This window comes from Calliphora vicina, chromosome 1 (assembly GCF_958450345.1).
Source record: "Calliphora vicina chromosome 1, idCalVici1.1, whole genome shotgun sequence".
Classification (NCBI taxonomy): domain Eukaryota; kingdom Metazoa; phylum Arthropoda; class Insecta; order Diptera; family Calliphoridae; genus Calliphora; species Calliphora vicina.
In genome coordinates this window covers 123,005,927-123,033,254 of record NC_088780.1, presented here as the reverse complement: position 1 = coordinate 123,033,254, position 27,328 = coordinate 123,005,927, and the positions used below count along the sequence as shown (strand labels likewise).

Sequence of the window (27,328 nt, the reverse complement as noted above, 5' to 3'; positions counted from 1 at the left end):
TAAAACTACATTACTAAAAACAAATAATTTAAATAAAAAAAAAAACTTAAATTTTAGTACTGGGAATTTGTTTAAAATTAAAATTAAAAAAAAATACTAACGAACAAAATATCTACTTGGCTACATGATACAGAAGCATATATGTACTATATTTACACATTTATTTTTATATTTAATAATTAATTACGTTGTATAATTAAGTGTTTAATTTTAGTTTTTTTGTTTTATATCAATTTGAGCATAAATGCTAAAAAATATGGAAACAATTAATTATTTTAATTAAATTTAATTATTTATTTGTTTGTTGCTTATCAAAAAAAGATAGAGAGAGATTCATATTTATATTCGTTGAATTTGTTTCATCACTTCATTTTCTTTTCTTTACTTTACATACTTTGTTCTTTGTTGTCCTTAATAAAATCTTTCCAATTTGGGTTTATTTAATGCTGCACAAAAATAATACCCTGAATAGTTTTGTGAACCGGGTGTAGCATAATCGCCGATGCCATGGGAATGATGCGAGTGATGTGGATGCGAATGCAAATGGGAATGGGAATGCGGGTGTGTATGATGATTAACGTAATCGCCATAATTACTGGCATTAAAGGAATGTGTTGGATGTACGGCGGCGACTGCTGCTGCAGCAGCGGCCGCATGGTGATGATGATGATGGTGGTGTGCATAGGCATGGGTGTGTGCATGGTTGTGGGGATGATAATGTTGAAAGCCACCTCCACTGCGTTGTTTTTGTCACGTCAACAGATTGCTGCCATTGTTGTTGGTCGAATGTACGCGCATGTGTCGATTTAAGTTGCCCGACTGGGAAAATCTAAAAATGAGTATAGAAAATTAAAAGTTATTAAGAATTGTATATGATTTAAATTTTAGAACAGTTTTTAGCGGTTTGTACGAACTAAGGTTATTAAAAAAAGTTATTGTACAAACAAAAAGCTGTTAAATAAACGTTACAAGCAAGTAAGAGTGCTATATTCGACATAGGCCTCTCTATCAATAATATTTTATAGACAAAAACGGTCAGTTCACGCAATAAACCAGTCAATTCTATATAGTCCCGTGGATGAGCCTCGTGAAAAACTGTTCTTCTAACTAATTCTTTCGGGTTTTAAAGTGATCAAACTATGTTGTTAATGAGGGCACATGAGTAGCATATGTCTTAAATGAAGTTTCATTAACCATCGTCTTTGCGTCTCAATTTGCTAAACTTTTCAAAAACCTAAAAAAAAAATGTAAAATCACCAAAATGTTGGCTTCAAAAATTAGCCCCTTATACCTTTCTACCGGATGGTGATTGAGTATGATATAACATTGAGTAAATGAGGAAAAAAATTATTTAATTTCAATAATTTATGTTCGTTCGAGCTATGACTAATTATGGACCGATCGCCATGCAGTTAGGTCGTCTAATCTATGTCAATATGATAACCATTTCTGATGAATTTTATGTGGATACCAATATTTTTAAGAGATTTATGCTCGTTAAAGTGATTATCCTATGACTAATTATATACCGATTATGACTAATTATATACCGATTATCATAAAATTAGGTGAATTAACTTCCGTATGACCAATAAAGTCCAATTTCGGGAGGACATTTGTATGGGAGCTATGTGAAATAGTGGACCGATCTCAGCTTGTTTCCATAGGCATAGTCCTTGGGCTGAAACAATTGGATGTAACAAATTTGATCAGACGGACGGATATCGTTTATTCGATTCAGAAAGTAATTCTGAGTCTATCTGAATACAGGTGTAGGTTATAAAAACTTTATTTTCATGATTTGAGGACAATTAAGGACGATAGAGAATTTAAATTTTTGCCAAAATGAACTCATTATTAAAAATGGCAAATAATAAATAATAATAACAATTATTGTGCTATTGAAGTTTTAATTAATAAATTTTAGTGTGAATTCCACAAAGATTTATTAAGCAACTTTGTAGCTCCTTAAATATTATTTAAAACACATTTTTGTTTATTTGTTTAAAAAAAAGTGATGTACGTTTATATGAATATGTAGCAGTGAGATTGAAGTTCTTCACTAGCAAGTCAGTCTTTTTGCATAAACTTTTGTACAGCACAGACGGATAGTTTGGTAAAAACAGCACTCACTTTGGAAATAAGTTTGCAATATTTCCCAACATTTCCCTAGTATCATAACTTGTTCGAATAATTCGATCACACGTTTAAAATTAATCGAATTATTCGAATAATTTAAATTTTTTTAAAAAAGTAAAGAATGAAGTTTTGATGTCGGTTTTTTAATATTTTATTGTTAAAGAAAAACAAAACAATAACGTTAAAGTTAACAATTCAAGTATTGATAATGTTAAAAAACATTTGAAAACAAAGTCCATCATTAAATTTTCAACAGAAATATTCTGATCAGAATAACTCCCGAACAATCTACAAAACAATTGACAAGCAAACCGCACAATAAAGGGAATCTGTCCAAAGTTTGATATCATTGTCAGTGAACGTGGCTAATTTGAATGCAGGGAGTGCATGATTGACTCATTTACAAATACGCAAAAAGTTTATTACCATGTTAGACAAAGATGTTCAATGATGTTCAAAATCATGTATAAGACGAACTCCATGCCTTTCTTGCAACAAAACGTTAGTTTGCAATATTTGTGTTTATCATTCAATTTATTAAATAGTTTGCAACACTTACGTACACGGTTAATAACATCACTTATATACATATATTTTAAGATCACGGTCTTCATCTATTTCAATGTAATCATTATTAATTTCATCCTCAATATCACTTTCGACTACCGTTTCAAAATCACATTCAACTCCACTTTAATCTAAATTAAAATTTTGATTATTAATTGCGATTCTTCTAATATTTCGCCAGCTAAATAACAAATATTTTATTTTCATTGGTTCAAGTCCTAAGTTAAACATTTTGAAAGATTTGTTTTTAGAATTGTAACTTCTTGCAGTAATATTTATATATTTATAGAAGGAGCTATCGGAACACTCATCTACAGTGATCGAAAGTGTCTTTGTCTTTAGTTATTTGTCGAATTTCAGTAACAATACAATTTTCGTGAGTCATTATTACTTATTTAAATTTTGAAATTATGAAATATTTTAAGCAATTTATTAAATTTAAATATATACACAGAAAAAAGTTTCAATATAAATATTATTATTTGATTTCATTGATTTCAATTCATAACATTTATAAATAATTTCCTAAATATTAAGATTTTTTTCATATTTTATGTTTTCAAATTAAATCTAGAAGGCTTGAAAAAAATAATATCAATTTTCATTTAAATTTTTATGTTGTTGAAAAATGTTTGAAATTTTCTTGGAAAATTTTTTATTTATTTTTATGATTTTCAGCTACAAAATGAGAAAATATGCGCGAAATTGATTGAATTTGTTTAAGGGGATGATATGCTTAATGTTTATGGATATCTTATTATATTTAATGATATTTTTTAAGTGTCAGATATTGTTGATTCATTTTAAAATATTGGCCAATATATGGCTATTATACAAATAGTTATGAATTAATTCATTAGATAAAATGCAAAAATAGCTAAAATTTCCGTCATGAACAATTTTATAATATTTATGAACATATTCTTATACTGAATAAAAAAGTTTGGGAAAAAAAGTCATGTTCGATTAATAATATTTATTACAAAATTCATTCCAATTATGAATTTCTTTTTTCTGTGTATATGAACATTTATTCGTTTTATTCGATTATTCTACATAAAATTGTTAGAATTATTCGTTATTCGAAAGTGGCCATTCTATAAGTATCAAAATTACATATGATTTAAAGAGATACTTGTATTTATACTACTATCCTATGAAATCATAAATTCTTGATCAAGCGGTAAAACTTTTTAATCTTTACCCTTGATTATGTAATAGTCTGAAATACATTAATATTATGTATTTGCGTAGACATATCAGAGAACTTATTGTAACTTATTGTAGACCTGTGGCCTAGAAGCGTTTTATTGTGAAAATCTGTTCTAGACAGATACATAAATCACAACTTGTATCAGTGTAATTCAATTAGTTTTAATTACACTATACAACACCAAAAAAAATTACGAGGTCCGACCAATAAATTTTGATAGAGGAGACAAAAAAAAAGACACGTGTATCGGCGTTTTGAAAGTTTACATCTGAATTTATTTGAGGAGGGGTTAATGTTTCCCAACTCTGGCACATTCTTATTGTTAATCGTCATAAGAAACCATGTGATCCTTACATTTTAGGTATAAAATGTGTTCAGCAAAGTTATGTAAAATGTTACGAAGATAATTTTTGTATAATATATTAACCCTCTAAATCCCCAACACACGGGTCTTTTTTGTCCTTCTTTTAAAAAATTGCAAAAACCACAATTAAAACAGGGATTTAAGGAGTTAAAATGTTCCGCAAAAATATTATCCGTAAAATTTTACTATAAGTCCCTAAATACACCAAAACGAAAAATTAAACCAGAAAGTCAGAAATAAGACATAATAAAAGAGAACCGAGGGTTAATTTCGCATTTATTAAGAATTTTATTTTAAAGAACATTTTAGGTATAAAATGTATTCAGCAAATTTATGCAAAATGTTACGGAGAACATTTTTGTAGAATATGTTAACCCCCTAAATCCGCAAAGCATGGGTCTTTTTTGTCCTTCTTTTAAAAAAGAGCAACAAACTCCATTAAAACAGGGATTTAAGGGGTTAAAATGTTCCGCAAAAATATTATCCGTGAAATTTTACTATAAGTCCCTAAATACACCAAAGCGGAAAATTCAACCAGAAAGTCAGAAATAAGACACAACAAAAGAGAGCTTACGGTTAATTTCGCATTTATTAAGAATTTTATTTTAAAGTACCCCAAAAATTTAACATGCGCATCCATTGAAGAACGCTTATAGCTGAAATATGCGTATGGTAATGAAGTGGAATTGCCTAGAGCTAAATAAATGTAATTAATGAAGACTTCCTATCCAAATTCTTAATAAACTGTGTCTTCTGCATATTAATATTAAGTAAATGGTTTAGTCTACTTGCAAGTAGGTTTTCTCTCCCATCTTTCTTTGGCAATGAAATGAAGTTTTTGGTGAAATTAGTTCTTTTTCCCTCAATACAAGAATGTCAATTGGTTCGTTCAGCTTTTTTAAGTCCATCAGTTCTGCAGTTTCCTTTTACGTCCCCGTACCCAGGAATCTATACAACAGATATCTCTGCTCTATATTCCTTGATACTTAAGTTGTTCCGCAGCTACAATATTTTACCGTAACAATCTCTGATCGAACTGTTCCGAATAAATGCAGCGTCCTATATTTTCGTGTGATCTTGGTCCTTCAGTACATATATCGATGACGTTCTCCTAGAAAACTTTATATAGATGGATGCCATTCCTGCATTCTGTATATAAAGTTTTCTTGGAAACTGTTTCTATTTTAAACTTGTATGCCTGTTGATCCAATTCGAAGTAATGTGGGGCGTGTATCAAGTTTGGCAACCGCTACCATTAACTATCCGTGGAAATAACTTTCATTCCCACGACAGCCGGTTCTACGCACCGGAATGACCCGAGTTCACTTGGCCAAGGGCTGTCAACTCAGCAATCACTGCTGCTACAACAACTACCCTTTCAGCTCATCTACCTTTAATCGTCTATAGCGTTACCTCTAAATAATAGCAAATACCGTTCCAGTTAAGCTACCGTTTTCGAAATAACTGCAATTATCATTACCGCTAAATTACCGTTACCGAAATAATCCAAACCGTTATAATTCTAGATTTCTATGATTTCGTTTATTGTATTATCCTTATCCCACAGAAATTTCTTACTTTGAATTCTAAAATATAGCATTTTTTTAATTTCATTGCCTAGAGAAATTGTATATATTACAGTTTCAATAAGATATTTGATTTTAATAAGACCAATTTGGTTTCAAAATCCTAAAACCACGAAACGGAATTATTATCTTTCATTTATAATCTCAAATCGCAAACATTTTTCAAAATTAGATTTTTTTCCCTGTTTCTCAAAATATATTGTACAAAATCTAGATAGAGTTATTTTTAGAACATTTATTTTTAGTTGTGTAAAAGTGTATTTAGCAAACTCACCTTAATAAACACAGTTTACATTGATACGGTTTCTCGCCGCTGTGAATTCGCAAATGTTTCGTCAGTGTTGAACTGTCGGAAAATGATTTTTTGCACGCTGAACAACGATAGGGACGCTCACCCGAATGGGTTCTCATGTGCGTAGTGACACTGGAACTTTGTGAGAAACGTCTATCACAAATGGGACAACGAAACGGCTTCTGACCAGTATGTGTGCGTACATGAGCTGTTAGATTGGCGGCCTGTGAGAAACTCTTATTGCAGTCCGGACAGCGGTAGGGTCTCTCGCCCGAGTGCGTTCTCAAATGAGTCTTAAGCGTACTGGGTCTGGCGTAAGTTTTGCCACACAGACGACACAGATTCGGCTTGCTGTCCGAACCCTCTTCATTGCTGTCCTCGTCTTCGTAGCCACTGGCAACGCCCGAATTCGATGAGGGTCCAGTTATTTGGTTGAACGGTTTTGTGTCACGCATTTGTGTGAATAAAGTTGGACTTTTAGTGGGCGGTGAATAACTGTGACCCACTTGTGTGCTTGTATAGAAACTTTTTGGTGATACAGCATCCATAAGGGGTGCTGGCGGTGGTGTTGTGTCTTTTTCGAGGGTCTCGGTGAGAGACGGTAGTAGGGCTGAGGGATTTTGATTGGATTGTAGAGATGGGGCACGAAAATCAGCTGTAAACGAGTAGGTGGCAGCAGCTGGATAATGTGAGGGACTTAATAATGGCGGATACAGTACATTTACCGCTGAGGAGGAATTGGTGGGAGTCCATTGCATCTGAAATTGTTTAAATAAAATAAACAAGTTAATTATGTGGTTCAGTACGTACAATATCTTACAAATAATAATAATAAAGAAATAAAAAAGAGGCTCACTTGTGAACATTGCATGGGCATTGTAGCATCAGCAGCCCCATAACCATGCATTGTCATGTTCATACTAACATTAACACTCATACTGGGATACATGGCTGCAGCACCTGCTCCTGTTGCCGATGCATTCATATGTTGTGAATTACAGGAATTGCCCGTGATATTTCCCGCAACTGACGACGATGTATTTATGGGATCATAGTAACATGACTGCGTTGCAACATTGTTCAACGCATTACTGTGCGATAACGATTGCTGGCCTCCGACAATGGACGACGACAACGACGCCGTCGACATTGACGCTGACGGCGTTGTTATTCCGGACTGATGCTGGTGCTGATGTTGGTGCTGGTGTTGATGCTGGTGACTATTGGGTGATACTAACATTTGATGCGGATGTACGGTGTACGAGAGTGAAGCTTGATGGGGATTGGCTGAGAAGTTGTATGATGCACCACAAGGTGAAAAGGGAAAGAGACTGGGTAGGGGATCAATGTCTAATGGTGGCAGGCCTGGAAATGTTGACGCCATTTCATCGGTGGACCAATAATTTGATGCACAAGTATTTCCACTGCCACTATTGCCAGTGTTATTGTGTATAACTTGTGAATTAATTTGTGCAGATCCACCCAGATCGCCGACAATAATTGGATCGAAACAGGAACCACAATCGAAATCGTTGTTCGGCAATGAGGATAGCGGTAATACTGTATTGCCTTGGCACGACAAACAACCAATACACGACGCTGCAGCACACTCTTGCTGCAAGTGGGAAGAGAGTGGAAGATAGATTGATTAGGTGTGTAATTTAATTTCTTACAAAACATAATAAGCTTTAAACGAAATAATCTAAGCATGCAAATTGTAACATTTAAAACTTGTGCTAAATATTCAAGTGTTATTAATGTTTTGAAGCCGCAGCAGCGACATCAAAATGTCTGCCAGAGGTAAAAGTTCTGATTTTCTAAATCTCATATTCAAATGCAATATGTTAGCTACTGGTAGTTGAAAAATTTATAGTACATATTTTCCAGGATGTAGCTTGTTGTTGTGTTGCTATTGTAAATGCTAATATGCTTCTCAGAAATTTGATGAATCCTTATAATACATAAATAATGTTTGTTTATATAAGGCAACCAATTTATATCACACTTTTCAACTCTTACTATCCATTTACGCTTCCTCTTATTCATATGAGAGTTTTAATAAATATATTTGGGTATTCAAGCGGTCTCCTATTAAGTCGTATTGTCATAAAATATTTTTTAGTTTAAACAAATTTTTGTTGTCTTATTGTAAACTAATAAGACTTTTTGAACTATTGGTCAATTCACAAGGTCTCTTATCAGTCATATTGTCATAATGTCCTAATATATCATGACTCGGCGGCTCGGCTTAACTGACTCCTAGGCATTCGGCGCAGGTCTCTGTTGGTTGGTTACGATAACACAATAAACATAGCATACAGAGTAGTATTATTTTAGGACATTTTTTACTTGAAAAGCAATAAAAACCATTGTGAAATATTAGGACATTATGACAATATGACATAATAAGGAACCTTGTGAATTGACCATATGTTTATTGGTTTGTCATAAAATAACACTTTTTTTGTTTGCAGCTCAAAAAGAATTTGTTTAAACTAAAAAAATATTTTACGACATTATGACAATACGACCTAATAGCAGACCGTTTGAATCCCCCAATTGTTTTAATATGTTTACAATTTAATCCAAATATTACTCGTTTTATTTTCGAATAAACAAATCAGATTCAATGTATAAAATTGTGTGATTTGCAGAACATCAATGTGGCATTTAACGATTAAGGCCCTATTAAAATGTGTATGCTTAGGTTATGTCGTTTTTAATACATCAATTAACGTTATCGTACACTAAACAGATTTAACTAGAATAAATAATCATTTTTATTACTAAAGCACATTTTGTTTTGGGCATGCTTTGGTTTTTTCGTACTCTTTATTATGCATTTCTCAAAATATAATATAAAATAATAAAATCCAATATTTTGTATTTGAAGAGAGAGTGATAGATCTATTAATCAGAGCAGTATTAGTAACAAATCTGCCCAAATTCTTTATAAAATAAAACATTAAAAGATTTCCCTTCGTTTCCCTATTTTTTGAACACTGAGCTAATAATTAAATATATTTTTTTCAAATCTTTCAATTAAATTACATATTAATCTATATCTTTAATAAAGTACATTTTTGTTTGATAAATCCGACGTTGGTTTTAATAATTTTATATCATGGTATTATTTTTTCCATTGTTTTATTTCTTAAAACAAAACTTCGCTTATTTTAAATATTTGAACTTTATGACAATGACAAAATTATAACAAAGCCCTTCTTTCCCCTTCCTTTTAACGGTTCTGGATCTAGTTCTTTAGTCAATGATTTCCGCTTAAAATTGTCAACATCGGAACTAGTTCTACGGAAGCGATAAATAACAGTCTCTTTTAAGAACCATTCTAGAACTAGTTCTTTCAATCAATGTTTTTATTCGAAATTATGATAAATGGAACTAGTGCAAAAAAGTCTTAAAATACTGGCTAATTATTCTTGGAGGCATTTTGCGTTTATTGCATTCAAACCCGTAAAATTTTTTCTTTTCTTTCTTCTTGAAGTTCTTTCGCAACTAAGGAGTGAGGTCGAAAAAATCTTAACATACATAAATGTTAATAAAAAGTTATTATTTTTTTAATTTGGTTGAAATTGTTATCACAACTTACAAAAAATATTATTTTTATAGTTCTAATCACCAGTGATGAATTCATGAACCTTTTCCGGAAACCCATCCATTTTGTTCGAATAGGTAGTCAATCTCAGTTTAAAATCTACCACATTTTAGGACACATTTTTTTGTTCTCTTCTAAAAAGAGCCGAATATCTCCCCACTTGCCTTAGCTCCAGGCAGTTTGGAGGATTTGTCTCTTTTGTTACAAATACCAACTTTTTGTTCTTGTACCACTCAAAACCTTGCTTACCATAGTCAAATGAGGTCAAAAATAAGTGGAATAAACATTCCTTGATGTAAATTTCGGTATTTACAGAGCACTTTTTAAAAATCTTTAACTGCTTTTGCCGCAACTACGTATTGCTTGCCATACCAAGAACTTTTTGGAAAAATTGTCTGCTTTTGGGTCCTAAACTTTTCTACAACATTCCCTCGAGCATCAGCAACATAAAAATATTGACCCGGAAGCTGCGAAAAATTTCCAGAACATACGTTTCGCCATTCATTATGCAACATGTACAGTAGCGAGCATAATAAATGCAACACTATGCAACGTGATTTTCAACAGCACTGATTTTACTCAAAAAGATATCCAATTGTCCACATCTGCGGTTTTTATATTCTCATTGATCATAGGAAATTATTGTATGACATTTTGTCCAATATTTTTTTACGTAAGGATAATTATAAAATTTTTAGTTAAAACAGTGATAAAATTATGCGAGCAAAAAAAAACTTGATTTTTAAAATTTTGAAAAAAATAATTATAAAAAATTGCTAAAAACTATAATACTGTTACAATACAGTAATTTACTGTTAATACTGATAAATTCAAGGATATGAAATCTACAAAGGATAAACGAATTAACGAATGATGCATTTTCCGTTGAATTTTTGGTGAATTTTTCGAAAACCAAGAAAATTTTAAGAATTTTTTTGTATTTTTTTTACCAATTTAAAATCTTGCGGATATTCTCTATGAAAAGGAAATCAAATAATTGTGGTGGTGTGCCTAAAACTGAGTGTATAAGAGCTCAAGATCAAAAGGATATGACTAGTTAATGTTAGAAGGGTGCTGAAATTTAATGCTAAAATAATATTTTCACAAACATATGAAAGTCATATTCAAATATTCATTTAGTTTGGTAAGTAAACGAATTCCAAAACAGCGGAAGACAACTGTAAATAATATTAAATTTGACACTGTTCCTATTTCATAGAATCCTATATTTAGCTTACGTGATTACTAAGCTATCGCAATTTTTTACTATTTTAATTTAATATTTAAGGGAATATCTGTGACCAGACGGCCTAAGTAACAGATCGAAACATACGACTGCACCATTTTAAGCATAAAGGACCTGCTTCGAAAAGCATAGGCGCTTAATTTATTTTTGTAAATAATATATGGTTTATTGAATTGGTTTCTCCTTATTATATTTGCATCATTAAATTATCTTTTGGAGGTTGCAGTAGTCATAAATGTCCACATGTGTTCGTTTGGGTAGCATCAAATATATGATGTCACTTTCCATTGATCAGGTAATACAGCCTTGATTACTTCAATGTCTAACATTTTAGTTTTATTTCAATAAAATCCAAATCAAAACTAGCTATCAAAATTATTTCTGTACTCTAATCATAACAAAATTCTTAATTATATCTAAATTTTTATAACTGAATAGGAGTATGGCGTTTTTTGGATAAAATGTTTATCCTTTTGAATTTTAATGTCCTTAAATTTGTTTGTATTAATAGTAAATGATGGTAATGCAATAGTTTTTAGCAATTTTTTATAATTATTTTTTTTCAAAATTTTAAAAATTAAGTAAATTTCCGTAGAGTTGCATTTTTTTTGCTCGCACAATTTTACTACTAAAAAATTTTATAATTATCCTTACTTAAAAAAATATTGGACAAAATGTCATACAATAATTTCCTATGATCAAAAAGGATATAAAAACAGTAGATGTGTACAAATGGATATCTTTTTGAGCAAAATCAGTGCTGTTGAAAATCACATTGCATAGCGTTGCATTTTTTATGCTCGCTACTGTATATACATATATTTTATAAAATATTACTTCAATTTCCGGGCTCTATCTTTGGCCTATAAATTATTAGCAGCGTTTCTGTCAGGAACTTTTTTTGAGCCTTGTATGTTTTTAAACCTGCATTGGATTTAACTTTTCGTACCAAATTGTCCGCTAAGCGGGCTGCTTTACTACCGGATGTGTTGGAAGCTCTTTTGATAAGGCTTTCTATTTATTTAATGACTTTTGAAACATCATGTAGACCATTCCATCTACCTGAACCATGTTTTCTATCAATGGACTAGTCATGCTGATACTTGATAACATTGGAATCAGTTTGACTGCAGACCTTTGAATGTTTGGCCAACTTTTTGTAGGACCAAGCTGGGTTTTGTTGAAAATATTTAATAATTTTAGTAGGCACTTTTTTCTCGTCACTCATTTTCATCAGATTAACAACAAATTAACATAATTGACATTAAACATAATAACTGACATACTTTTCAAAGGTAACTTGATCAAACAAAAATCAAAATAATACTTGGGTTAAAAGTTTTAAGGAAAAATGTGTGTAAAGGTTTTTTCTATATCACTCCTTAGTTTGTGTACTAAGCATTAGTCTAGAACCAATGTGTTACTAGTTCTAAATAACTAGTTCTTTTAAATCTCTATACATTTTCTTAAGAATCACAATATAATTCCTCAGAACCTGGAACCGTAAATAACGATTATTCAGAAAATTTAAACTCAAAAACACTCCATGTTAGAGTCAACGGAGTCCTATACCAATAGATTCGTATTGAAGTGCTCTTTCAGAATCAATGATGATATTAAAAAACGATCTCAACTCCACAGTTAACAGTTATTTCTCAACGAAAAAAAAAGTTGAGTTGAAACTATTAAAAAAGAAAGTTTTAATTGGCCGTCATAAAATAAAACTCATTTGCAATTGTTTAGGTGTCGATTTACATAAAATGAGTTTTATTTTCTGACGGGTATAAATAAAACTCCTCAAATGAATTTTATTTTATGACGGCTAATTAAAACTTTCTTTTTAAGAGTTTCATGTGAACTTTTATTTTAAGTTGAAAAATAACTGTTTTTGATGGATTTTATTTGTAAAGTCACAAAATAACTGTTCCCTGTTCAGAACAGATTCTAGAAGTAGTTGCGATATCATTATTTCTTTGAATGTTACAAAAAAAATCCTTAGTGTGTCTGGTTAAAGTTGTTTTAGAGGTATTGATTTTAGAACAAGTTCTAAAAATATTCCCTGGTAATAACAATTTTCATACAAAAGTTGTTAAATGTTTAGTTTGGTTTTAAATTTATCACTGTCATAAATTTCTGAATTCGAATGTTTATCACAAATTTCATTTATAATGTAGACTTTCTACTTAATTATGTTTTTCCACTTTCTTTAATACAACACTTTAATTTAAATACTTTTTTCATTTTACTAACTTTTATTTATCCTTCAACAATTTCATTTGCTAATACACAAACCGACGGCCAAACTTTTATTTAAAATACTTTTTGAATTGCGTTTTAACGTAAATTTACCTGCGGACTATCCAATGCCAAACCGAATAATGGATTATTGGGAACATATCCCGTTTCAGGTTCCACAGGACCTCCATTTGAGACATCGCACGATATGTACATAGCTCCACCCTCTTGATCTTCCAGGGAATCTGCGTAGTATATGAAATAGAAATAATGAAATTTATACATTTTATAACATCAATGAAATAATATATAATATTTAGTGGTTTGTATTTGTATTTAAAAAGTAAAGCATCCCTTAAATTATGATTTCAATCAACCACATTGAGATGAAATTCTCTTTTAAACACTTCAAGCAAATCTTTTATAAAGTGGTAATTTATGTGCGATTGCGCCATGATTTTTAAGAGTTGAACTCTTTATTTGACTATTTAAAATATTTATGTTATTTAAAAATAGTTTGAAAATAATATTTAACATCAAATTAAGAAAACAAAAATCAACCTCAAACTGAATTCAAATGTAAAATTCACATCCCTGGTTATTTTTGAGAAACCTTGCTAAAAATATGTTGAACGTCTAAACAAAGTATTGGTACCATTTGGTTAAAAATAGTGGTGCTACCTCTATAGCTAGTCGGCATATACCAACGAATCAATTACAACCGAAACCTAAACAAATAATTGGGGGATTCAAATGGTCTGCTATTAAGTCGTATTGTCATAATGTCCTAAAATATTTTTAGTTTAAACAAATTTTTTTTGTGTTTCAAACAAAAAATTTGTAAAATAATAAGACTTTTTGAACCATGTTTATTGTTTTGTCATAAAATAACACTTTTTTAGTTTGCAGCACAACAACAATTTGTTTAAACTAAAATAATATTCTAGGACATTATGACAATACAACCTAATAGCAGACCATTTGAATCCCCCAAATATTACTCTCAAAAATATTGCATTTATCACTACAGATAGGAGTATTACATGACTCCAGATAGGAGTATTAAAAAAGCAAAACAAAAATATTAAAAAAATTACACGTAAGGACAAAGATCGAAAAAACCATAACACACGTTTTTCATTAAACCTTTTAACCCAAGTATTATTTGATTTTTTTTGATCAAGATGCCTTTGTAAAGCATGTCAGTTATTAATGTTAATGTCAATTATGTTAATCTGATTAAAATGAGTGACGAGAAAAAAGTGCATACTAAAATTATTAAATATTCCAGAATCCAGTTTGGTCCTGCAAAAAGTTGGCCAAACAATCAAAGGTCTGCCGTCAAACTGATTCCAATGTTATTAAACAGTATTGGGAGAACTTGTCCGTTGATAGAAAACCTGATTCATGTAGAAGTAATGGTCTGCCTAATGTTTCTAAAGCCAATAAATAGAAAGCATTTTCAAAGCATATAATAAAAGGTTTTTCAATGTAGGAAAGGTTTTTAGTACCGAAAGAAAATTATTTATTGACAATAAAATATTTCTCTGAAAAAAAGGTGGATCAATTATGGACCGATCCTTACAAAAGTTGGTAGAAAGATTAAGGTTCATATAAAAGTTGTTTGTGTCCAATTTCATAATGATATTAATTATTATAACACAATTATCAAGTCATTTTCTGAGGGGGACCTTGAGTGGGGACTAGGGACAAATGTTGACCGTTTTTAACCATACTTTACAGTATAATTTCAGAGAACTAATTTGTGCAAAACTTTATCATGATTATCGCATAATCAACAAATTTATGACAGCTCAAACAGTATTCCGGGGGGACATTTGTATGGGGGCTAGATGAAATCAAAGACCGATATTGCCAATTTTGACTACCCAACGATCTTTATCAACATAGAGTATTTTTCAGCCAGCTAGCTCCTTCAACAGACAGATAGACAGACAGACGGACATAGCTAGATCGTCTTAGAATCTTATGAAGACCCAGGATATACAGTGGTGGCCAGCTAATTGGGGACAAAATTGTTTGCTATATTCCATTTGATTCTCAATTAATTTTTCAAATATTTCCACAAATATATATGCAAAAGGACTGTTTTAACAGCTGTATGAATTCATACATATTCACCACGAAAACATACCTTTTTTCTACAACATGACATTTTTTTTTTTAAATACGAACAGGTAGTCCATCTCCGTTTAAAATCTACCACACTTTTGGACACCTATTTTGTGCTCTTCAATTCTCTTTTAACAAGAACCCAATATCTCTCCACTGGCCTTGGGGAAAATTTTTTGCTTTTGGGTCCTAAACTTTTCTACAACATTCTCTCGAGCATCAGCAACATAAAAATATTGTTACGAAATTGTACTTGAATTCAAATATAACGATTTTAACGGCTGATTTAAAAGTAGCATAATGCTTTCAAATAGCAGTGCTGTAATAGCAAACTGTAACATATCTGTGGGCATTATTAACATTGAATAAAAGCTTTCAGTTGACCATTGATCGTAAATCTGCTTTTACACACAGCAAGTTTACTTGAAGCAAGTCTCTTCGATTCCCTTTTAAACTTGCTCGACTGTTTACACACAGCAAGTCTGTGTTCAATTTTGTATATCAAAACCTAATAGACGCCATAGTGAAAATGAGAAAACAAAAGAGAATTGAAGAGACTTGCCAGTACAAGCAAGTGTGTACCCCTCTTCTTTCTTCTTGCCACTCTCTCCAATAATCTCTAGACTTGCGCAAGAAAACTTGCCCTGTGTAAAAGCACACTAAGTATTACAACGCTGTTTGCTGCGACCGTATATTCGAATTCGAATATTCAGTTAAAGAACATTGTAGAAAGTACACCACAGATGGCGTATGTATTAGAAAGCTCTAGAATATACGAGCTTTGACAGTTAAAGAGCAATCTAGAGTGCAGATGTCAGTGTTATAAATAGTGACAGAGGTTGCAGTCGTTAGTCAGTTTTATCACAGACGCTATTCGAATAAACATCAACTGAGTGCCTTAAAGTGTGCTGTATTTTTCAAGTGAATTCGTGTACATTATAAAGTGTGTCTGTATTTCTGCGAATTTATAAACGTGTATAAAAAAAAAACACTGAGTGACTATTTAATTCTGTTGTTGTACATTTTAAATAAATAAAGAGTTGTTACAATTTTCAAACTACTAAACGACTTTTATTTGCAATCAAAAGTATCCGGTTTATTTAAAGGAAATAAACCAACGTTTTGAAAAGGTTAAAACGTAACAATATTGACCCGGAAGCTGCGAATTTTCCATACGTACGTTTCGTCATAAAGTTTGACTTCAATTTCCGTGCTCTGTCTTTGGCCTCTAAATTTTTAGCAGAGTTCCTGTTAGGAACTTTTTAAGCCTTGTATGTTTTTAAACCTGCATTGGCTTTAACTTTTCGTATCAAATAGTCCGAGTACTGAGCTAACCGGACTTTTTGGGAGTTCTTTTGAAAATGCTTTCTATTTATTGGCTTTAGAAAAATCATGTGGACCATTTCTTCTACATGAACCAGGTTTTCTAGCAACGGACAAGTTCTATCGATACTGTTTAGTAACATATGAATCAATTTGACGGTAGACCTTTGATTGATTGGCCAACTTATTGTAGGACCAAGTTGGGTTTTGTTGAAAATATTTAATAATTTTAGTAGGCACTTTTTTCTCGTCACTCATTTTAATCAGATTAACAACAAATTAACATAATTGACATTAAACATAATAACTGACATGCTTTACAAAGGTAACTTGATCAAAAAAAAAAATATCAAATAATACTTCGGTTAAAAGTTTTAATGAAAAACGTGTATTAAGGTTTTTTCGATCTCAGTCCTTATATTGCAAATTTAAAAATGAATTATGAATAAATCACAAACAATGGAGCAGTTTTGGTGCATCTACTGTTTCATATTTTACATTATTAGAATTTGTTAACCTTAAAGAAGAAGGATCACTATAAAAACCCAAATATTTATCAGATTACAATATTTTAAATTCAATGTTTAGGTTTTTTCGTTTTGTTGTTATTTTATTTTGTATTTTAGTACATTAACAACTTTTTTAAATAAGAGATAAATGTTTCCTTTCTCTTAAGTTGAATATGTAGCTATTTTAAAAATTTTTTAATTTTTCTGATGCTTTCATACCACCGTACAAGATTTGAAACTCCGCCCATTTCGTCAAAACAACGTTATACGCCGCACATTTATACATTTAAGTTATAGATGTGTCCATATTGGTGGTGTTTGTGTGTCTGTATATACATATAATACATCATCATCATTTCGTGGTGGTTGTAATTCTATTTACTATGTAGATACATACATACATTTATATGTATCTTAGGGATACTTTACACTAAACATAAAAAAATTTGCATTCCAATTTACATTGCCATTACAAACAACAATTGTCAAAAATGGTTTAATTGCTTAAATTTGAAATGAATGTTAGAGCGACTCACTTGGTATCGAAGAGGAAAAAAATTATTGTGTAGAATAAAATTTTGTTTGTTTCATCCACCTTAAAGTATACCAGTCGATTGAGCGATGTCCGTCCGTCTGTCTGTCCATATAAACCTTATAATCAAACTACATGTCGCAATTTTAAAGATAATTCGATGAAATTTGGCACAAGCTTTTCTATTGCCCCAAGAACAAATCCTATTGAATTTGGTTAGAATCTGTCCATTATTTCTCCTAGCCCCCATACGATTGCCCTATCTGAAAATTAAGCTCTCATAAATATCTTAGTTATATCCAAACCAAATTCAGCACAAATTAGTATTATATAAGCCGAACTCCCACCACCGAATTTTGTAACGATCGATCCATATCTCCCATATAAGGCCCACTTCCGAAAATAATTTTAACGAGTATAGATTTCTTAAAAATATTGGTATTCAAATAAAATTCAACACAAATATGTTTCATATATACAGAAGATATGCCACCTAATTTTATGGTTCATAATTAGTCCCACATAATCATCTTCTCGGTGTAGGTTATCATATGGTCGGACTTGTTTTTATTAAATACGCGTTAAAAATGTATTTCAGCACGATTCAATTTTGCTCCAGACATTGGAATTTTACATCAATTTCAGTAAATACACTAGTTTACAAATCAAACATTTTTGTTTGCTCATGGAATGAAACTTATATTTTTGAGAAGAGCTAGGGACGCTAGTTAATTGACCATTTTTTGTTTCCCACCTATACGTAAACATTTTGAGATATATGGGTTTTTATTTTTCACCTGCCCTGAGTACTACTAATGCATACTGTAGTGTACCGAATTGTAGTAATTAAGTATTTACATCGTTTTTTTAGGTACTCAATACTCTGGCGAAGCTACTAGATACTTTCAGAGTATCTAGTAAAATAAATACTGTTTAAAAGTACATCTTTCCTGTAGATAAACGTTAATAAATCGCTAAAAAACTCTAAAGTAAAACTATTTTAAAATGTCTTACATAAAGTGTAAAATAAACCCAGACCATTTTTGTTTTATTTGCGGAGAAATTATTCAGTCAAATCGAGGTTTTCCTATAACAAACACTGCAAAATGCTTATTTACATTAAAAGATTTCGTAAAAGCTTTAGATAAGACAAAACCAGCATTTCAATATTTATGCAGCGTGTTCCCGAGTCTTTCTGAGGCTAAACTAAAAGAAGGTATATTTATGTGTCTTCAAATAAGAAAAATTTTGGTTGATACCAAATTTGAGTGTCTACTAACCGATGTTGAAAATGCAGCATGGAATTCTTTTAACATGTTATTCAAGAATTTTTGGGGAATAAAAAAAGTCAAAATTACAGAGATATTGTTGCGAATTTATTACATAATTTAGAACTTTTTACATTCTCATGTGGATTTTTTCCCGGAAAACCTCGGACACATGAGTGACGAACATGGAGAGCGTTTCCATCAAGTTTTTCAAGAAGAATTATCAAGTTTTTTGGGATCAGAATAAGCTAGGAGACTACTGTTGGAGTGTCGTGAGGGAGACAAATGAAAATAATTATAAAAAGAGGACTGAAACACTTCACTTTTAATTTTCTTTGTCCTAATTTAATGTACATTTTTATATGTTTCGTTTTTAATAAATACATATCTCAAAAGTTTGACGTCCAGGATTTTTTTTAATATTTTTTCCGAAGTTAGAAGACCTAAATACACAAATCCCCATATGTTTCAATTCATTAATTCTTTCAAACTGTATTCACTAAACATTTTGATATCCATGTTGATCATGTTTGAAACATGATATTTGCCAAATTGAATGTCCGATAAAACGCGAACTATTACGAATATTGAAACTACAAATCAATGCCGGACATGACGTACACATAGTTACTAAAGTATACGTACGATCGACTTTTTGGGCCTTTTTTTTAAATCTATATATCATAATATTAATAGGCAAGTCGATTTCTTTAGACCCCTTTTACGCTCTCATTATACATTCAATTATGGTAAAAAATATACCATTTTAAAGGGATTTCTTCACAGAAGTGCAGAATATATATTTTATTGAAATCGGTTCAGGTTTTTAGGAGTTATAAGCGTTTAAAGATGTTACTAATACATATGCAAAAACGTGTACATGTGAACTTTAAGCTAAAATGTAAACAAAACAATGCATATTTGTCCAATTTGTTGTTGTAAATAAATAAGAGTAACAAATAAACAGTATTGATTTCGCTCTGTTTAAAGTGAGAGTTGTTATAGAAAAAAAAGAAGAAGACTTTAGTAATTCAAAGTCAATTAAAAAACTATATTTTGAAGGTGTTTTTTTTGTTTGTTTTCTAACACCCATATGCATAAACAATTTTTAAATTTTTCAAAGGTTTATAAAACAAAATTTCCATTCAAAATTTGTTTTATAAACATTTGACAAATTTAAAAACTGTTTATGCATATGGGGGTAAATACTTCATACGAATCAATTTCTTATCACGGCATGAAGTTTAATAAAAAATGGGATGGGTTGGAACAAATGGTGAGCCACCTGCCATACAAATTAAATAGTTATTTATAAATATTTTGTGAACTATAATTGCAAGATTCTCCAAACTTAGTCTAAATGGCTCATTTATAATTTTGCATAGTTTCGCTGAAATTGTTCGGGATTGAAATAGTGAACGTGGCCCTATACAAAGTAAACTATAATTGTAAAAGTGTTTAAACTTTTTACGAATTAATTTCTTTACTGTGCGGAGTTTATCTGAATATAGACGGAATTGGATTAGAGGGAGTAGCACCTCCCATACAGAGTAAATATTGATTTCGAATATCTGGGGAACCAAAATGGGAGAGGTCGGAAAAGGAATTGAGTCACCTTCCATACAAAGTAATAATTGGAAGGTTATTCAAAGTTTGTCCGCATAGCTCTCTTACCATTTTACAGAGATTGTCTGAAAATTGTCGGGATTGTAGTAGTTGTCGTGGCACAATGTAAATAATTAATTTTGAATATCTCGAGAACTATAATTCTAAAAATATTTAAACTCCGTATGAATCAATTTATTACCATTCTACGGAGGTTAGCCAAAAACGAATTTATTCCTGATCCCTGTACGAAGTTTAGCTAAGCGTGATCGGCGTAGTAGGATGACCCCTCCATTATAAAGGAAAGTTAAAGTAAAGCTTGATATGAGTTATTTTTTTACACAAAAGTTTTAAAAATGGGTGGGATCAGAACAGTGGAGTGGTATCTCCCATACCAAATTAGTTAGTTATATTTTACATGTGTTATTTTCTTACCATTGTACGTAGTTAGGTTGTATTAGAAATCATTCATATTTTTTAATTTTACTAGGGTAGGGGTAGGGGTAGCGAAGTGCCCGGGTTATGCTAGTATAAAAATACAAGGCCTGACTCATTCACTCACTCATTCACTGACTCATCAGTCATGAGTGAGTGAGTGAATCGATTAAGCCATGTCCGTCTGCCTGTCTGCCTGTCTGTCTATCTGTCAGTCTGTCTGTCAGTCTGTCAGTTGAAATCAATTTTCTGAAGACCTCAGATATCTTCGGGATACAAATCTTCAATAATTCTGTCAGACATGCTTTCGAGAAGTTTGCTATTTAAAATCATCAAAATCGGTCCATAAATAACGGAGATATGAGCAAAAAACCGGGACAACCTCGATTTTTGACCTATTTTTGATCTATATATGGATTACTAAGTCATTAATATAGACAATATGGATATCTAATGATAGATATTCCAAAGTCCATTGCAACGAAAATTTTTTGGTCATAAATTTTTTTAAAAAATAAAAAATTTTAAAACTAAAAAAAGAAAATTAAAAAACAATTTCGAAAAAAAAAATTTTGCAAAACAATTAAATTTTGTTTACCTAAAAATATTTAAAAAAATTGAACTCGAATTTTTTTCTTCAAATTTTTTTTTAGCATTTTAAAAAAAAAAAAAATAATTGTAATTAAAAATTTAAAAAAAAAAATGAAAATTGAAAATTAAGTTTGAATTTTTTTTTTTTAGATTTTGTTTACCTAAAAATATTTAAAATTTTTATTTTAAAGTATAATTTGGTGAAGATTATATAAGATTCTGTACAGCCGAATTTAATTGTTTAAAAAAAAAACATAAAAATTTTTTTTTATTGAAAAATCAAATTTTCCAGATAAAATTATGAATAAAACTAGGAACCAATTAACTGAAAATCAATAGAAATGTAAAATAATGTTTTTTAAATGGTCCATCAAACGAACGGTAATGATTAGATCCAAAATAGTTTGGGCAACATCATAAAATAAACCAAGGTTTGTTTTGAGTGTGTTTACACAATCAGTTTTTTCTGTGAGTCGGTCTAATAATGTATGTAAATCAAAATGTAAATTTTTTGCATAAACTTACCCAGAATTATTTTCAAGAGTTTGGAACTTTTATATAGCAATCCCATGACATGACTCCTTTAGCAGGTTGCTTTTGTTCTTGTTGTTGTTTTTGGTTTTTATATACACATTGATTTTTTCTACGTTTCATAATTTGTAATTTGTGTGTTACTAAAAGCATATAAAGAAATAATTGGAACATTAAATAACCATACACATTTTACAATTACATAAATATTATTTATTTGTTAATCTACTACATGAGTATTTAAAATTTTAAATGTATATTTTTTTAAAATTTCAATTAAAGCTGTTATTTTTTACATAAATTTAATCTTAAAACGTCACATATTTATAGGTTAATTTATTTGATAATGATTAAAAAGATTTAGATTTATGTACACATTTATAAACTGATCATTATTAATATAAAATCTGATAAAATCAACCAACTATTTCAGAAGTCTATTGTAATAGTCAGGATTCGATGTTCGATGTGAAATAAGCCAATATTTTCAATCGCAAAACTGGGACAGAAAGACTGTTTTAAACAAAATATTTACATTTATTCCATTTGAAACTATTGAGAAGTCAACATTGTTGGCTGTAAATAGCAATAAAGATAATTCAATAATGCGTTCAGAGCGAAATAACCTAAGCATACAAATTTTCAAAATCAAAATAAACAAATACTAATTTCCCAAATATTTCCCAAAATATTATTTTTATGATCAATTTAAAGCTGCCGGTGTACTAAAAACTATGGCAGTTTGCTGCCTGTGAAAACACTAAAATAAAGCACAATTTTACCCACTTACGAACTACATTTAGAGTTGGAAAACACCCCAGCAATTGTAGAAGGGAGAAAGCAAGAAAATATAAAATCCCTGTTTATTGTTGGTGTATTGTCTAAGCTTTGATATTTTTACAAGTAAAACTTGAGCATATGTAATTCTCATTCGCTTACCTAAACAAAAACTTGCTAAAATAACAATTTCGTTTGCCAAAATATTCTTTTAAAAATAAACTGCTGTTACAAAGTTTTCGGATTATGTAATACTTTTAAAAACCGTAAACAGCTTAATTTTTTACTTTTTTACCAGAGATATACCCTGGTAAACAATATGCAATTTTTCAAGGAATTAGAAAATTGGCTAATGAGAGGAAAGATAAAGGGAGTAGTGCTTGTGAACATTCGATTTGGTTGGTTGTGTGATGAAAAATATAGGGCGTATTATGTGTCTATTAGATTGTCCAAAAAACCGGCAAATTTAAAAAACCGGTTTCCCGTTTAACCGAAAAGGTGTGTTTCTGAAAAAACCGGTTTAATTTTTATCTTTTAAAAAACACGATTATCCGGTTTTGGTTTTTGTCTTCAAAAAAACTGGTTAACCGGTTTATATTAAATTTTTATTCAATATGAAAAATACGCTACTTTAAAATTATTGAATTCTTAAGGAAATTATTTTATATATTTTACGAAATATTGTCAAATGCTGCAATTTTCTATATAATTAATCAATATTTTTAAAAATAGTAACAAAGTTTTTCAAAAATATGGTTAATGAACTTATGAAAATATATTTCATTTAAACCGGTTAACCGTCTTACAAAAACCGGTTTTTCAAAAAACCGAAATTTAAAGAAATTTTATCCCAATCGGACCAGCTCTTTAGAAATGCCAGATTTATTTCCAAAAAATTTTAATTCTGCCCCGATATGCAGAGTAGAGAATGTGTTTCGAAATGTGATCGAAAAACACCAAATTAGACTTTGCAGCTCCAGCATATACTATACATGACAGTAATTTTCGATCAAATAAGAAGATCAGATGTAACCAGATGTGAAAAACGGCGTACTGAATTCTCTTGTCCAGAACATCAAGAGATTCGGATTGCTTAATATTGGCATCATCCACAAATACAGATGAAGCTAAATGATCTCTCGTGCGTTTGTGTAGAATTTTTACGAAAAAAAAAATATTCAAAACAAGTAAGAAAGTATGGTCGGTCAAGCCCGTATAATACCCTACACTAAGTAAAAGAGCAAAAACATTTTTCTTTGAAAATTTCAATAATTTATATTTTTGAGTGATTTTCGGAAGAGGGGTTATATGGGAGCTATGACCAATTATGGGCCGATCACCATGAAATTAGTTCGTATGATTTGTGTGTATACCAACAGTTTTAAACGATTTATGCACGTTAAAGTGATTTTCGGAAGCGGGTCTCTATGGGAGCTATGACTAATTATGGACCGATCGTAACAAAATTTAGTGACATGGATTTTGTATATATAAAACTTATTTGGAACGAAATTTGTGTAGATACATATATTAATTAAACATTTATGACCGATAAAGTCCAATTTCGAGAGGACATTTGTATGGGGGCTTTGTGAAATAATGGACCGATTTCAGCCAGTTTCAATAGACATGGTACTTGGGCCGAAAAAATTATATGTACCAAATTTTATCGAAATATCTTCAAAATTGCGACCTGTACTCTGCGCACAAGGTTTACATGGACGGCCAGCCAACCAGACGGACGGACGGACATCGACTTAGAAAGTGATTCTAAGTCGATCGGTATACTTTAAGGAGGGTGTTAGACCAATATTTTTGGGCGTTACAAACATCTGAAAATCGCATTATACCCTCCCCACTATGGTGGTGTAGGGTATAAAAACATTGAATAGCAAATGTATGTATAAAAACATGAATTTCATTGTTGAATATCTTATTGAAGAGTTTTGTCACATAATCGTCGTAAAAATGTTTAATAATATACTTCCATTTTTTTTTTATAACTGGTTGAATTGAAAAAAACAGTGAAGGCCCACTTTTTTCTGCGACTAGTATTTATAGTTCATACAATATTATTTTAACTTGAATGCTTAGATTATTTCTTTCTTATGACTTAAAAGAAAATGTCGGTTGTTTACATTTATTATTAAGGTACACGAACTACCCAAGAAACTTTTTCTAAAATCATTAGCTCTAGAACGAGTACAATAAGAACCACTTCAGATTTGAAATTTGTTGGAATCACTTCTAGAAGGCGTTCTGTAGAACAATACTGTGATTCCAAACTACTTCGATTGCACGATGCAACTGTGGGAAAATCGATAAATACGTGAAAGTAGCGACCGTATATAGTAACACTGCGTACTAAGTCCTTCTTGATCGAGTCCGTTGTCCTTTTAAATTTACTTTAAAATTTTAAAGGATCAACTATTTTCAAAAAATTGTATAAATATCTATTGTATCCCAATGTGGGTATCAAATAAAATGTAAGAAGTTCAATCACCGCCAGCGAGATCGTTCAGTATGTATCTATTGGGACGGACGATGAGGCGGACATACATACACACACACACACTTTCGATCTTAGGACATTTGGGATGTCAAAGGATCAAGGACACATAAATGAGGGAGCAAAATAATTTAGAGCTTAATTTTGTTGGCTGGCTAAAATATGGCATGACCTATCTCTTCTTGAAATTGATCTTTTTTTCATTGGCTGCAATTTGGTGGCAAAACGGTTCAAGGATATTCTAATAAAATCCAAAATGGCTCAAAAATAGTCGAAAACATTTCAAAATATTAAATGTTTATATTTCAGAAAATTTATTATTTTACTGTAATCGAAATACAAGTATTATTTAACACATTCTTATTGCTTTTTTGAGAGGGCCTATTAAATGAACATGAACTGAGCGATCATTAACACTTGTTTTTATAAATTGAGCTTTCAATTTTTTATGAAAATTATAATATGTAGGTATGTAAATAATATTCTATGCAATATCCTTAAATGATCAGTTTTTATTATTTTTGTATTATTTCAATAGAGTTTAGCTTTTTTTCAATGCACCTTATTGATAAACTGTATTCCATAATTATTTGGTATTGTATCCTTAATTTGATTTATTTTTTCTTAAATTGGTTTAATTTATTGATATATTTTATATAAAATATTTTGTGCTTTAAGTTGACTTTATAATTTTTTTATTTTATTTTTCTTAAATTTCTTTTATAATTTAATAAAATTTCTTTAATTTGATTAATTTTATTTTATTTTCAATATTTTTTTTTTCAAAATTAAGAAACCGTTACGCGTTAACGTTTTGTTAAAAGACACGATTTGAAATTTGTTTTGTTTTGTATCTAAAGGAACAACTTGCAACGACGAACTAAAGACAGCAACTAATTTTAAATATCAGATCAATTCAGAAAAACTATCGTTCAAAAAATGTATTGATGGATGGGTTTCGTTCAAAAACAAACCAAAAAAAAAAACAACATGACAATATAAGAAACAGCAATGTAAAGCGACAACCACAGAGTAAAAAAAAATTACTGAAACACATGCATTTACACAGACACAAACATGCAACAATAACAACAACAAGTACTTAATTACAAATACAAACAACTAAAAGACAATAAGAAAGAATATCGCCCTTAAAAGTACAAACACACTCAAAAACTACCCAGCAGTTCTGGATGACTTTCCTGAACTAAAGATTTTACCTATAATTTAGGCTCACCATTAGTTGAGGAGCAGCAAAACAAAAGGTACTTTTTCGAACTTTTTTTACAAATTGAATTTTTGGTATTTTTATAATATTTGGGTTGAAATCTTCTAGAAAAAATCAATTTCCCAAAATTTTTAAATGCTCAAAAAAATACCTATTGTTCTGTGGCTCCAGCAGGTGGTCAATACAAAGAGTACAAAGAGGCTTCCTGGTAGCTGGTCCAAAGTAGTCAATGCATTGGAGTCAGTTACCTAAGTTACTGGATTAGCTACATAACTGATACGTATGTTTGGAAAATAAACTTTAACTGATGCCAAATCTGTGCTGTTTTAAAAAAAGGTAAAAGCGGTTTTTGTCCATCAGCCACATAAAAATATTGACCCGGAAGTTATGAAAAGTCTGACAGAACAAAAGTTTCATCATCCATAGATAGCGGAGTCGATATAGCCATGTCTGTATGTCCGTTGAAATCAACTTTCCATAGCCCCCAAATAACTTACATGCATGATTCATACATCAATATATTCGCTATAGACCCGGTTCGGTTGCTATTTAAAATCGAGAAAATTCGCCTACAATAGCGATAGCCTCGATTTTTTTACCTATTTTTGATCTATATAGGGATTACTAAGTCA

At 30.7% G+C, this 27,328-nt stretch overlaps 1 protein-coding gene across 1 annotated transcript; it reads right to left on the bottom strand.

The window, feature by feature from the left end:
• Nucleotides 1–404: 404 nt before the first annotated feature.
• Nucleotides 405–26,151, bottom strand: gl (glass). The gene is made up of 6 exons (XM_065507443.1): nt 26,030–26,151; nt 22,177–22,325; nt 13,370–13,500; nt 7,018–7,776; nt 6,144–6,919; nt 405–829 (listed from the first exon to the last, which is right to left on the bottom strand). Exons 2-6 carry the CDS (start codon nt 22,220–22,222, stop codon nt 751–753), a joined length of 1,791 nt encoding a protein of 596 aa, XP_065363515.1. The 5' UTR covers nt 22,223–22,325; nt 26,030–26,151; the 3' UTR covers nt 405–750.
• Nucleotides 26,152–27,328: the final 1,177 nt, after the last annotated feature.

Excerpts from the sequence above, each read along its gene's own strand:
- gl (XM_065507443.1), bottom strand. The coding sequence starts at position 22,222 with ATGGGATTGCTATATAAAAGTTCCAAACTCTTGAAAATAATTCTGG. Across the intron at positions 7,777-13,369 it reads TGGCATTGGATAGTCCGCAG|CAAGAGTGTGCTGCAGCGTC; the intron begins GTAAATTTACGT and ends TCCCACTTGCAG. Across the intron at positions 6,920-7,017 it reads TGCCCATGCAATGTTCACAA|ATGCAATGGACTCCCACCAA; the intron begins GTGAGCCTCTTT and ends AAACAATTTCAG.